Source organism: Castanea sativa, chromosome 9 (assembly GCF_040712315.1).
Source record: "Castanea sativa cultivar Marrone di Chiusa Pesio chromosome 9, ASM4071231v1".
Lineage (NCBI taxonomy): Eukaryota > Viridiplantae > Streptophyta > Magnoliopsida > Fagales > Fagaceae > Castanea > Castanea sativa.
In genome coordinates this window covers 29,535,392-29,549,886 of record NC_134021.1, presented here as the reverse complement: position 1 = coordinate 29,549,886, position 14,495 = coordinate 29,535,392, and the positions used below count along the sequence as shown (strand labels likewise).

Genomic DNA, 14,495 nt, shown 5'->3' with positions numbered 1-14,495 from the left:
ATTTATATTTATATAATGCAATCAAAACGACGCCGTAACTTTTTTTTTTATGAACCATAAATTTTAGGCGAAAAACCCATTCGTCCCTACATTTTCATGCGATTCCCACTTTGATCCCTAACTTTTTTTCCACCGCTTTTACTCTCTATTCTGGAAAACACGTCTCATTTTTGTCATTGCCGTTACATCAGAGATGGAAATTGCACATGTGGCAAACAACATAAGTTAAAAATATTAAAATAATTTCCACATAAACCACGTGGCTTTCCACGTCAGCATCTAAATTTAAAAAAAAAAAAAACAGAAATAAAAACAAAAAATTACATTAATTAAAATCTAAGTGTTTCTTGAATAAGAATAACAAGAACATAAACCTAGATCCAAGAACATAAACCTAGATCTAAGAACACAAAATTAAAATCCAAAAATCACAAATCCAAAAACACAAACACAAACCCAGCAAAAGATCTTCCTTGTCAACCAAACACAAAAGCAACAAACACAAACCCAGCAACTTATTTTTCTTGTCAACCAAACACAAAAATAACAAACCCAAACCCAAACATCAGTAAGAATACAAACACAAACCTAACAATCCATCTTCAGAAAACCTAAAAAACCCAAATCCAAACACAAATACAAACCCAAATCCAAACCTAACTACTACTACTCAATCGCCTACCGCTATTGGAATAGGAATTGAAATTAGAGCCGGTGGCGGCATCTACAAGGAGCTTGTTCGCGCCGTGAGTGATGATCTCTGCTGTCGATTTCCATATGGAGGAGTCGATATCGTCGATGGCTTGACCGACTGACTCAAGCGATTCCTGAGGGATGGAAGCGACGACGTCAAGCGAAGCCAAGATATCCATGACGGCACGCGACGCGACTTCTCGGATGACCGACGTTTCTTTCTTCAACCCGAACCCAAATTCTCTATATTGCGTCGGTAGGTCTGGATCACCGACTTCGATTTCGATGTGATCATTTTGATCAATCCGCCAAAACTCCAAATTGTGGTGGAGTCTAAGTCCGGATTTGGGTTTGGGTTTGGGTCCGAGTTCAATTCGGGAGTGTCGTCGTTTTGGGGTTGGTTCGAGTCTTCGGAGAAGATGGATTTGAAGAAATCCATTATAGTCAACTCTTCGTACCCATTTCTTACTGATTTTTGGGTTTGTGTTTGTTGTTTTTGTGTTTGGTTGACAAGAAAAATCAGTTGCTGGGTTTGTGTTTGTTGCTTTTATGTTTGGTTGACAAGGAAGATCTGTTACTAGGCTTGTGTTTGTGTTTCTAGGTTTGTGATTTTTGGATTTTAATTTTGTGTTCTTAGATCTGGGTTTATGTTCTTGTTGTTCTTGTTAAAGACATACTTAGATTTCAATTAATGTAATTTTTGGTTTTTATTTTTGTTTTTAATTTTTTTTAATTTAGATGCTGACGTGGAAAGCCACTTGGTTTATGTATACATTATTTTAATATTTTTAACTTATGTCGTTTGCCACATGTGCAATTTCCATCTTTGATGTAATGGCAGGAACAAAAACGAGAAGCATTTTCTAGGATATGAAGTAAAAGTGGTTGAAAAAAAAGTTAGAGACCAAAGTGGGAATCGCGTGAAAATGTAAGGTCAAAAATAGGTTTTTTGTCTAAATTTGATTAACCAAGAAACAAAACTACACAGGCAGAGAAAGAGCCTCAGCTCTAATAATAGAAGCAAAACAAGGAGGCCTCAACCCCACATCAAAAGAGCCAAGTAGTTGTTTGACAAAGACCACTTGGCTAAAACATGAGCAGCAACATTTGCTTCTCTAGCCACCCAACTGAATCTACAATTAGAGAAATTCAATTTTAAGGCTAAAACATCAGAGCAGATAGTACATCCCGGTTAGGAAATTTCAGTGCATCAATGCAAGACTTTGAGTCACTCTCGATGAAAATGGAGTCAACATCCAAGTTTGCTGCTAGGTTGAGGGCCCAGTTTATAACTTCAGCATCTGCTTAGAGAGGGAGTGTGGTGTTCACTCTTTTAGAGCAAGCAAACACCACTTCCCCTCTTCAATCTCTAGCTACAGCTGCAATGGATGAACTCTCAATGTTGCAAGCAACATCTACGTTGATCTTAATAGTGTCCCTATTCGGTTTAGACCAAGCTGATTGGATCCTATTACTTGTTGACCCCATCGGGAGATCAAGGACCTTCCTAAACTCTGCAATAGATCTGGATATCTATATCAAAATCCCATCCAAGTTTGGAGATACTCCGTCAAATTGAAATTGGTTCCTTAACTTCAAAACCACATCACATATCACTACACCATGTAGTAAAAAGTCTGCCTTATTAAATGAATTCAACCCAACTGTATCCGAAGGGGAGATTAAGGTTTGAATGAATTGGGAGGAGGAAGAAAGACCCAAACCATCAAACCTGAATCCCCAATGGCTGTTAAACCAAATAGCTTTTGTCAATGAGCACAAAACAAATAAATGGAGGCTAGCCTCTTCTTCCATGCCACATAATGAGCAGGATGTATCTCTAATATTTACATATTTGACCAAAAAGGATTTAGTAGGGAGACAATTTGCTGCAATCCTCCATAAATGCATTTTTAGTCTCTCATGTATCTTGGTTTTCTAGATTTCTCCCCTAGACACATCTTGACTAGCAGGTGGGTTCTCTCTGCGGCCAAGCCAATAAACTGATTTCACTAATATTTGCCCATTAGAAGTGGCAGTCCATATCCACTTGCCTGCTTGTAAGTGTAAGGAAATAGGAATTTTCTAAATAGCTTTGACTGTTTGTTCATCAAATAAGTTTCTCAGTTTATGACAATCCCACCCTTTATGACTTGGATTAATGAGTTGGGATACAATCAATGCACTGTCTGGATTAGAGCCTTCCTTTGGACGAGGAATGAAAGAAGGTATATCAGGAATCCAAGGATCCGTCCAGGTTCTAATAGAATTCCCATTACCAACTTGAATACAAGCACTTTGAGCCATAAGATGTTTTGTACCTTCAATGCTTCTCCAAATGGGAGATGAGCTACCCGATGTTTGGTGGTTCAACCAGTTATATCTAACCTTATATTTTACTCTCAATAATTTAATACAAAGACAGTTTTTTCTGACAATGTCCACCAAGCCAATTCGTAGAGAAGAGCTTGATTGAAATCCCACGCCTTCCTAAAGGCCAAACCTCCTTCCTTCTAAGGCCAACATAAGGACGACCACGCCATTGGGGTCAAGTAGTGTCTCTCTCTTGATTTTGGGTTCCACCAGAACCGTTTTATCACAATATCCAATTGCTCACATAAAGCTTTTAGGAATTGGATGGTTGACATGTGATAGGCTGGAATGGTCTGAGCAACTGACTTGATAAGGGTGGCTCTCCCTGTCCATGATAGGTTCTTACTTTTCCAACCACTCAATTTATTTTCCAGTTTTTTCTTCATTGGATGGAGATCTTTGCATCTATTGGAAGGGAAGAAAAGTGGAACCCCCATGTATTTTGTATTGGGTGGGAGCCTATTGAGACCCTAGCCTGCTTTTATCTGTGATAATGTACAAAAATTGTCAGTGAGTTGATCGTCCACACGTATCAATGGGTGCACCTGAAAAACAAAAGAGAAGAACCAATCAAAGGGCACCGGTGAGGTACCAGCCAAAAACCCTCTGAACATTAAGTTAGAAGAGAGCTCCAAAAATGCTAGAGAGCATAAGCTTTAGAGAAATTGTGCGTACCTTGATTTATGAGGCTTTTGGGGTATTTATAGTAGTGTGGAATTGACATCCGTGCCTTGGCCAAGAAGTTCTTTCCTTCCAAGAAAGAACCTCTTGGATTTTGTATATCTCCTAGAGTTCCTTTCCTTATAGGAGTCTTCTTAATTATGGTTAAGCGTGTGGCACAAGAGCTCTCCTTATACACGTATGCGTGGAGATAAAGCAAGGCTATAGATGGAGGTTCGCTTACCCTCTTCAGCTTGTTCTCATCTTTGTAGGTCTAAAAATACCTTATCAGTTGTCCCCTCAGCACATGTGTCCGTCAGTTTCACCCTGAACGGACTCATGGGGTGATAGATTCTTGTAGCCTTCGTCTTTTTCCTCGGGAGTTACGCTTTGATTGATGGGGTAGTTGAGGGTATTAAATGCAAGGGGACACGTCATACGTTCTGAGTGGGTGCACTCATTTTTCGAGGCATCGCTTCGTCTCCCTGGCATTTTTATTCATTTATTATATATATATATATATATTTTTTTTTTTTTTTTTTGAGCTCTAGCCCATCCGTCGATTCCAAACTTTTGCTCGTTGTCCATTGGCTAGGGTAAGTTCCCGCCTCTTATGTTGCTATCTCTTTGTACTTTAAGACTCAGTTTAAGCAATGAGTGGAACAACAATGTTGATTCCAAATTGGCATCATGTGTAGCTTTCCACTTTGATTTTGTATAAAACCGATTAGAAGGCAAGTAGGCTGTCAGTAGACCACATGGTTATCAAAGAAATATAAATATGCCAAGGGAAAGCTAGAATATATCATCGAAGGTGTTGGCAAACAATCACCACAATACTCTTCCAATGAATGCATGTGAATTCATGTGAATTCATGTGAGCTTATTGTGCAAGTAGTATATTGCTTTTAACTTTTCTTTCCTGAAAGGAAGTTATTGAATAACAAGCCAAGTGTCAAGGCAAATAAGGTGAAGCAATAACGGTGTATATAAATTTATAATGACTATAGCCAAATTCACCCAAGAGACCTGTGAAAGCATGTAACAACGCATGGTCTAGTGAATGTTGGTGTGAAGTACTTGAAAAGATCAAGGTAAAAGAATTGTTCTTAAAGAGCATGTATGTGCCATATACTGGCTAAAGCTTTTAAATGTGAAAGCTAGCTCAAATATTTGGCGCTCAAGCACTTGATAAACATCACTATATTTTCAAATCTGTCTAATCATAAGGACATGCCATTCAACCAATCTGAGCTACTTAAATATATGTTTAAACATTCACATGAATGGGCATTGTTTCTTAATAGAATAGTGAGATGATTAAGTTTGATGGCAACGAGAATACATCCCTGAGCCCTGTTCTTGAGGGCTAAGCCCTTACAAAGTCTTTGACTTCATTGAAAGTGAGACTAGTCACCTTGGCTTATATCGCCCATGTTTGCATTGGCAATTGTGGCGCCTAAGAAATATGCACCCCCTTTTCTTTTAAGCTTAAGGTGATCCTTTTGATATCATGCTAGATGGCACCATGCATGAGCGTATAGATTCCTACCAAGTAAGGGTTCCCATCAGATCAATCCAATGGCATGTTGTATGGCTTTTGACAATACCAATGAGGTAAGTGCTATCATTTGAAGTCTTCAAGAAAGAATAGCGCCATTGGTAGCCCCCCAGGATATTCCTGAAATCCTTGCTAGCTTTATAGCTAGCTTATGGAGGTCTGTGGGGATGATAACTTCCATGTCATAGACTAGAGAGAAAAGGCAAAGCTTCTGTGGCTTGTAACTGGAGTTTACAATGGACCTAGAGGGTTGCAAGGAGCTCCTTTGTGTTTGCTATGTCTCAAGGAAGATGGGATCACCATCACCTTGGTAAGCTAGATAGCGATGATAATAAGCCATTTTAGCCACCAGTATGCATTAAGTTTGATGACCATTCAAAGTAAATCATGTCTGATCCATAGAATTCCAAGAGGCAACATAAGGCCACGCCTTGCATAATGGCTAAGAAATAGCTTTGCTAAACGAGTCATGACTATCATTAGAATTTTGTATAACATAGTAGCCCTCAATGGCTTGATAAAATATCATTTCAAGGAGTAAGTAAATTGTATACCACACATATATGGTTAATAGATGAATCTAGGTCTTCACGAAAGATATTGGGGTAAACTAAATTAGTCCCTTATTAATTACCTAGAATCAATTTGTTCAATAAAGTATTTATTTTGAAAAAGCCGCCATAGGACTGCCAAAAGCAAGGTCAAAAGACAAGACTGAATTACTTTCATCCACTATAAATTTCGAAAAGATAATTTTCATTAGTGATGAAAGATCAGCAAGTAAATCAACCATTGAAATTATTGAAGGCAGTCATGTAGTCAAATCTATACATAGTCCCAAACATGTGAAATGGGAGGAATTACTCTCCGATTAAGCAAAAAGGGATACCATGATTTAATAGAAAGCTATTCATGCCTTTAAGAAAGAGTCAAGGAACTTCCCTGAATTTGTTGCTCGGGAGGCTAGAGATCATTCCCATTATTGGCGATAGGGTTCCACAATGCTGCCATTGAGTTAGTAGTCATTAACTACATTCTAAGGCCATTTGGGCTCATGCCTTGACAAGTTGTACTATCACTATCTTTCCCAAGCTAGATTGATTGGCTCAAAGTGACATCCAAGCAATACAACTAGATAGTCGAAATATTTGTGAGTATCCTGTAACATCATTACAGATTAGCCATAGGGCATAAAAAATAATTTACTTAACCTGCAAGAACAAGATTAGTACTACTAAATAACTAGTTTGCAGTTAAATAAAGCTAAATCAGCCATTTAGCCTTGTGCAGATACAGGTCCATGGACAGGAACTCATAATGAGAAAAATTAAATCTTGTAATCATATATTAAGCTTGTCAAAACTGGTCTTGAGAGAAAATACTATTTAGGCATTACTCTCAACTCAAATAGTCGTGTTTCTAGCAGTATATGAGAAAATATCAAAGTGAAGAAACTTCCCTCGAGACACAGATTGGAGATTTTAAGAACGTGCCCTCACATTAAGTGGGTGTTAGCTTTCTATGGGAAGTATCTTTGTTTCTCCTTTCAGCTTCTATTGGTGAAATAATGCCAAATGTGATGAGGTTGTTGATGCACGCATAAAGCTTGTTGCAGGCAACATGTAAGCTCCAACCCATAGTGTTCCCGCTGTTAATGATGTGGAAGATGAGACCATCTTTAAGCTAAACACCTTGACAAAGAATATCTAGTGTGAGTATACATATTTATTTCAGCAAATAGAAGCAAGTAATATAAGTCATGTCTACTACATAAACATCTTCAAAATTGGTGGCTACTTGTTAGACCAACTAACATCAGCTTCAAAACGAATTAACAACCATATTTTACTTTCAACCCAAGTGCGAATGTGATTAAAAGCACCTTAAAGCTTCACAAGAATCTTAAAGAAGAAAATAAAAAAAAGGGAACATAAGCCAATGAAGGCTCTTAGCTGCAAAAGGTAGTAAAGTCTGGCTTAGGCATCATCCAAAAGGCTTAGAAAGAACATAACACTTTCTTATGGGTGCTCGTAATAAATAAGCTGACTTTGAAAAGGCTAATAGTGATTGTAACAAAGCAAGGACCATATTTAATATATAATCATAACAAAAATGTCTTGCAACCATGCGTGAAGCCAAATTTATACATTGGTTCTCAAATTGATATAACCAAATGATGTCAAGCTTCAAGAGAAAAGTAAAGGCACAGGATAAATAAAGTAGAGAAGACTTCCCTGAATTTGGCGATGAGCTTTTCAGCTGGAGCCGTGATTAAGTTAAGGAAGGGAAAGAGCTTCTCTATTTCCTTTTCCTTGCCAATCTTTTTTTTTTATTGAGACCCAAAGCTTTAGTGGGTCAGCTAAAGTTGTGTTGACCACAAGGGGTTTTCACAGGATTTTTGGTAAACACCTTAGCAGCAAGGCAAGAAAGGAACGTCATTTACATGAGCACGAGTTGTTAAAGAACAACCCCATTAAGACCCATCTTCAAGAACTCGAATCAACCTTAGAACTGTGATTTCTTCGAGAAGAAAGGAATTTTCTTGTTTTCTTCGACTAGGCATGATCCGTTGGGTCATGTAGGACTAGTTGTGGATCTAACCAATCAGTCAATGGCTCAGTTTCAGAGGCGAGGCGAGTTACAAAGAGCACAACCATTGTCACGGTCAATTCCATGGCGGATTGGGACAGTTTGGTCAACAAAACAAACACCTTTGATATTAGACTCATGGGAATCTTGCCATACGGTACCTGACAATGAGGTTGTTAAGATCTTGCCGAAGATAGTGCTTGTGATAAAGACTAAATCGGATTAGCTCTTAAACACTTCAATACTTTGGGACCTCTGGGCATGTGTTGCTCATTAGCTTGTGGGTTTTGAGTATATGGGAGCTGTTTTGTGAACGATGGCTTTCTGTAAGGATAACGACTGTCGCTCATTGGTTTTCTGAGCTTTCTTTGCTTCCGTCGCCCTTATATATTTGTGCTTGATATCTTTCTTTTGTGTCATGAAAAGTTCCTAATTGCTTTAATCCGTCCTTCTTGCAAACTTTTACTAGTAATTTAGGTACGTCTCATTATACATCTTTCATCCGTCCACATTATATATCTTTCATCCGTCCACCTTGTGGATTTGTTAATAATTAGATGTATTACGTATCTTTCATTTTGTTAATAATTAGATGTATTATGTATCTTTCATCCGTCCACCTCGTGGACTTAGCCAATGTATCCGTCTATCCTGTGCACATATATTTGGATGCTTTTTGACACATCCATTCATTTTGTGGATATATAGTTTATATCCGTCCACGTTGTGAACTTATAGCATGAGTTGGCATCCATCCACCTTACGTATCTTTCATTTTGTTAATAATTAGATGTATTACGTATCTTTCATCCGTCCACCTCGTGGACTTAGCCAATGTATCCGTCTATCCTGTGCACATATATTTGGATGCTTTTTGACACATCCATTCATTTTGTGGATATATAGTTTATATCCGTCCACGTTGTGAACTTATAGCATGAGTTGGCATCCATCCACCTTGTGAACTTATAGCATGAGTTGGCATCCATCCACCTTGTGGATTTTATAAAAAATTTATAATAGTTTGTATCCATCTGTTTTATGGGCGTAGTAAATTTTGAACACTAGTTTGTATCCATCCATTCTATGGACTTGTATCCGTCCACTCTATGGACTTAGTGACTTGGTTCAATGATTTCTATTCTAGTTAATCATCTTTGGAGGATCACTTGGATCGTTCGTCACCTAGATCATTCATCACCCTGTAGGTAGGAAGATTTAAATCTTTTACCAAGGTATTTGTTAGACCACTCGTAGGTAGGACTATTGACTAAGGTACTTGTGGGTGGCTGGTTTTGTCCGACGACCCATTAGTTAGAAGGACTTAGATTTTTTGAACAAGGCACTCGGGAGTGGCTTAGTTCTTCCTTCCTCCCATAAGTAGGAAGACTTAAAATTTTGACCAAGGCACTCACGAGTGGTTTGGTTCATCTTTCCACCCGTAGGTAGGACTTAGAATTTTGACCAAGGCATTTGTGAGTGACTTGGTTCATCCGTCTACCCTTAGGTAGGAAGACTTAGAATTTTGACCAAGGCACTTGTGAGTGACTTGGTTTGTCCTTCCACCAGTGGGTAGGAGACTTATATCACCAAGGCACCCATAGGGGGCTTGATTCGTCCTTCCACCCGTAGGTAGGACTTAAATTTTTTACCAAGGCACTTATGGATGACTTGGTTTGTCCGTTCACCCGTAGGAAGGAAGACTTAGAATTTTGACCAACGCACTCGTAAGTGGCTTGGTTCGTCCTTCCACCCATGGGTAGAAGACTTATATTACCAAGGCACCCATAGGGGGCTTGGTTCGTCCTTCCACTCATAGGTAGGACTTAAATTTTTTTTACCAAGGCACTCGTGGATGACTTGGTTTGTTTGTCCACCCGTAGATAGGAAGACTTAGAATTTTGACCAAGGCACTCGTAGGTGGCTTGGTTCGTCCTTCCACCCGTGGGTAGGAGACTTATATTACCAAGGCACCCATAAGGGGCTTGTGTCATCCTTCCACCCGTAGGTAGGACTTAAAATTTTTTTTACCAAGGCACTCGTGGATGACTTGGTTTGTTTGTCCACCCGTAGGTAGGAAGACTTAGAATTTTGACCAAGGCACTCGTAGGTGGCTTGGTTCGTCCTTCCACCCGTGGGTAGGAGACTTATATTACCAAGGCACCCATAGGGGGCTTGTGTCGTCCTTCCACCCGTAGGTAGGACTTAAATTTTTTACCAAGGAACTCGTGGATGACTTGGTTCGTCCATCTACTCGTAGGTAGGAAGACTTAGAATTTTGACCAAGGCACTTGTAGGTGGCTTGGTTCGTCCTTCCACCCGTGGGTAGGAGGCTTAGAATTTTGACCAAGGCACTCGTAGGTGGCTTGGTTCGTCCTTCCACCTGTGGGTAGGAGACTTATATTACGAAGGCACCCATAGGGGGTTTGGTTCATCCTTCCACCCGTAGGTAGGAGACTTATAATTTTGACCAAGGCACTCGTAGGTGGCTTGGTTCGTCCTTTCACCTATGGGTAGGAGACTTATATTACCAAGGCACCTATAGGGGGCTTGGGTCGTCCTTCCACCCGTAGGTAGGACTTAAATTTTTTACCAAGGCACTCGTGGATGACTTGGTTTGTCCGTCCACCCGTAGGTAGGAAGACTTAGAATTTTGACCAAGGCACTCGTTGGTGGCTTGGTTCGTCCTTCCACCCGTGGGTAGGAGACTTATATTACGAAGGCACCCATAGGGGGCTTGGTTTGTCCTTCCACCCGTAGGTAGGACTTAAATTTTTTACCAAGGCACTCGTGGATGACTTGGCTCGTCCATCCACCCGTAGGTAGGAAGACTTAGAATTTTGATCAAGGCACTCGTAGGTGGCTTGGTTCGTCCTTCCACCTATGGGTAGGAGACTTAGAATTTTGACCAAGGCATTCGTAGGTGGCTTGGTTTGTCCTTCCACCCGTGGGTAGGAGACTTATATTACCAAGGCACCTATAGGGGGCTTGGTTCGTCCTTCCACCCGTAGGTAGGACTTAAATTTTTTACCAAGGCACTCGTGGATGACTTGGCTTGTCTGTCCACCGGTAGGTAGGAAGACTTAGAATTTTGACCAAGGCACTCATTGGTGGCTTGGTTCGTCCTTCCACTCGTGGGTAGGAGACTTATATTACCAAGGCACCCATTGGGGGCTTGGTTCGTCCTTCCACCCGTAGGTAGGACTTAAGTTTTTTACCAAGGCACTCGTGGATGACTTGGTTTGTTCGTCCACCCGTAGGTAGGACGATTTAGAATTTTGACCAATGCACTCGTAGGTGGCTTGGTTCGTCCTTCCACCCATGGGTAGGAGACTTATATTACCAAGGCACCCATGGGGGGCTTGGTTCGTCCTTCCATAGGGCTGCCCCCCTGCCTTCCGCCTTGTTCTTTATAAATTGCAATGAAGTTAGCTAATGCTTGGGCTGAGATTAACTTCTCCATGGGGGGATATCTTTCTTCCGCTCCTCTAAGTGCTCGACTAGTGTAGCGTACGGGTAATGGATTGAGGAGAGCTGAACTAACAACCGTGGGGGATACGGCCAATTATAGGGACAACTCTTCATTGGGTGTAGTAATGGATTGAGGAGTAGTGGAGATGCGAGGTATGCCTTCAGTTCCTTAAATGCTCTTTTGCATTCGTCGATCTACTCAAACACTATTCGTTCTACTGGCCCAACTTTTGCTCCAGCAACTCCCCAAGGCGTCGAGCAAGTTTTCAGTCTCTTGGTTGATGGTAGTCATTGATCGTCTGGACCATACAACTCTTTGTCTTAGGAGCGGTGATATGGTTGATCACTCGTTTCCCACAGACGGCGCCAACTGATGATGCACAAAAATTGTCAGTGAGTTAATCGTCCACACGTATCAATGGGTGCACCTGAAAAACAAAAGAGAAGAACCAATCAAAGGGCACCGGTGGGGTACCAGCCAAAAACCCTTCGAAGGTTAAGTTAGAAGAGAGCTCCAAAAATGCTAGAGAGCATAAGCTTTAGAGAAATTGTGCGTACCTTGATTTATGAGGCTTTTGGGGTATTTATAGTAGTGTGGAATTGACATCCGTGCCTTGGCCAAGAAGTTCTTTCCTTCCAAGAAAGAACCTCTTGGATTTTGTATATCTTCTAGAGTTCCTTTCCTTATAGGAGTCTTCTTGATTATGGTTAAGCGTGTGGCACAAGAGCTCTCCTTAGACACATATGCGTGGAGATCAAGCAAGGCTATAGATGGAGGTTCGCTTACCCTCTTCAGCTTGTTCTCATCTTTGTAGGTCTAAAAATACCTTATCAATCTGATTTAAGAATTGCTGACTTACCCCTTTAGAGGGTAAAATTCTAGATTTCTCCACATTAACTTTCTGCCTTGACCATGAGCAATATTTCTCTAGACAGATCTTGAGAGAAGATAATTCAGACAACTTGGCCTTGGAAAATAAAATAACATCATCTGTAAGCACAATTTCGAGATGGGAGGAGCATTATTAGACACTTTAATTGCTGTAAGCTGCCCACGAGACACTTCTCTACTAATAAGCCTTATTAGCACTTCACTTCCCAAAATAAACAAATATGGTGAAAGTGGATCTCCTTGTCTAAGGCCCCGAGATGGGGTGAAGCTTGGGCATTTACCACCATTAAGCGGCATTGAGTATTGCACAGTGGACAAACATTAATTGATCAAATTCGTAAACTTGTTGCTAAATCCAAATGCTTTGAGAGTCAGAGACAAGAACTTCCATTCCATCTGGTTATAAGCCTTTTGAAATTCTATTTTAATGCCCAAGAATCCTTTCTTCTTCTTTGCTTTCTTGAAACTATGCACAACTTCTTGGGCTATTACTATATTTTCAACGATCCATCTATTGGGGACAAATGCCACTTGAGTTGGGTCAATCATATGCAATAGGAGAGGCCTTAATCTGCTCACAATGATTTTTTATATCACCTTATAGCAAACATTCCAAAGGTTGATAAGGCAAAACTGATTGAAATTGCATGAGCCATTTTTCTTTGGAATAAGAGCAATGAATGTTTCATTTAGCTCACTCAGAATCCTTCCACTTCGAAAGAAACTTTGTGTAGCTAAAATGATCTGGTTACCCACTGTTTCCCAATAATGTTTATAGAACAAGGTCGGGAAATTGTCAGGTCCGGGAGCCTTGAGAGACTTCATTTTGAAAACAACTTTACGGATTTCTTCTCTGGAAGGAACTCTGCATAATTCCTCATTCTCTTCCTCCGAAATACATGGCTCAATTAAATTCTCTAAATCTTCAAGAACATCATTGCACTCAGATTGATACAAAGATTTAAAATTTTCATTGAAACAGTGCTGAATTTCCTCCCTTGTATTTATCCATGACCCATCCTCCAACTTGATTTCATTGATACGTTTCCTTCTTCTCCTGACCAAGGTGGAAAGATGGAAGAATCTTGTGTTCCTATCACCCACCTTAGTCCATAGCTCTCTTGATTTCTGCTTCCACTTTAGATCCTCTCTTTCAAGCCAATCATCAAGTTCCAGATTGAGAGATGCCTTTAGCTCAAGATTTTCCCTTGCAGGGTTTGAGACTTGTAATTGAGCAATTTTTGCCTCCAGCTCCTTAATTCTTTCTCTTGAATTCCCAAAGCATTTTTTATTCCACCTTTTCAATTCCCTCCTAGTGGCATCCAGCTTTCTAGCAAGTCTGTAACCTTGTGAACCCTCTACAGACGTTAGCCAAGCATCCTCCACTACCTCTTTACTTGATTCCTCTTTAGTCCACATTGCTTCAAATCGGAAAGGTCGATCTGGTGTTGTATCTTCCATGTATGTATCCATAAGAATAGGGTTGTGATCTGAATTTGAATTACTTAGGTGTCTAATTCCAGCTTTTGGGAACATTTTTTGCCATACATAATCACATAAACATTGGTCTAGTCTTTCCTTGATATTAGCTAGCCCCTCTCTTCTATTTGTCCATGTGAATGCTGGCCCAGAAAACCCCAAATAGCTCCAGTGTTGTTCATAAAGCTTCTCAGAGACATTGGATCCTCCTTTTTTTTCCCCCGACTCTTTAATGCTGTTGAAGTCTCCAAACGCAGCCCATGGCCCTGAAAAATCTTTCACCATCTCTTCAAGTTTGACCCAAAATCTTTTTCTTTTGGCTCTTCGAGGAGGACCATAAATACAAAATAAGGGCCAAGGAGATCTAACCAGGTCTGAGTAAATTAATGCAGCTATAACATTACCATCAGAGAACACCACGTCCAAATCAACTCCCATCCTCCAAAACAGGACTGAACCCCTACTTTGCCCATAGCATCCACACGCACAGTATGATTCAAAAAAATTCAGCATAGTTTTTATCTTATCAACACTAGTTGATTTTAATTTTGTTTCAGATAGGAAGAGTAGATTCGGGTTTGACTCACGGATTAGCTCCTTATAGCTCGAATAGTCGGAGCTCTACAAGCACACCGATAGTTCCAAGCAAGGGCTCTCATGGATTAGTAACTTTCGACTATATACCAGACCCAAGATGAAACAAAACCCCAATATAGTCGGAGCTCTACAAGATGAAATAGAACACCTTCACTTAATCCGCACTGCTTTCCACACCAC

At 40.2% G+C, this 14,495-nt stretch overlaps 1 protein-coding gene across 1 annotated transcript; it reads right to left on the bottom strand.

Moving 5' to 3' along the window:
- Positions 1-12,827: 12,827 nt before the first annotated feature.
- On the bottom strand, positions 12,828-14,156 carry LOC142609021 (uncharacterized). Its single transcript, XM_075780666.1, has one exon. It carries the CDS (start codon positions 14,154-14,156, stop codon positions 12,828-12,830), a length of 1,329 nt encoding a protein of 442 aa, XP_075636781.1.
- Between the last annotated feature and the right edge of the window lie 339 nt (positions 14,157-14,495).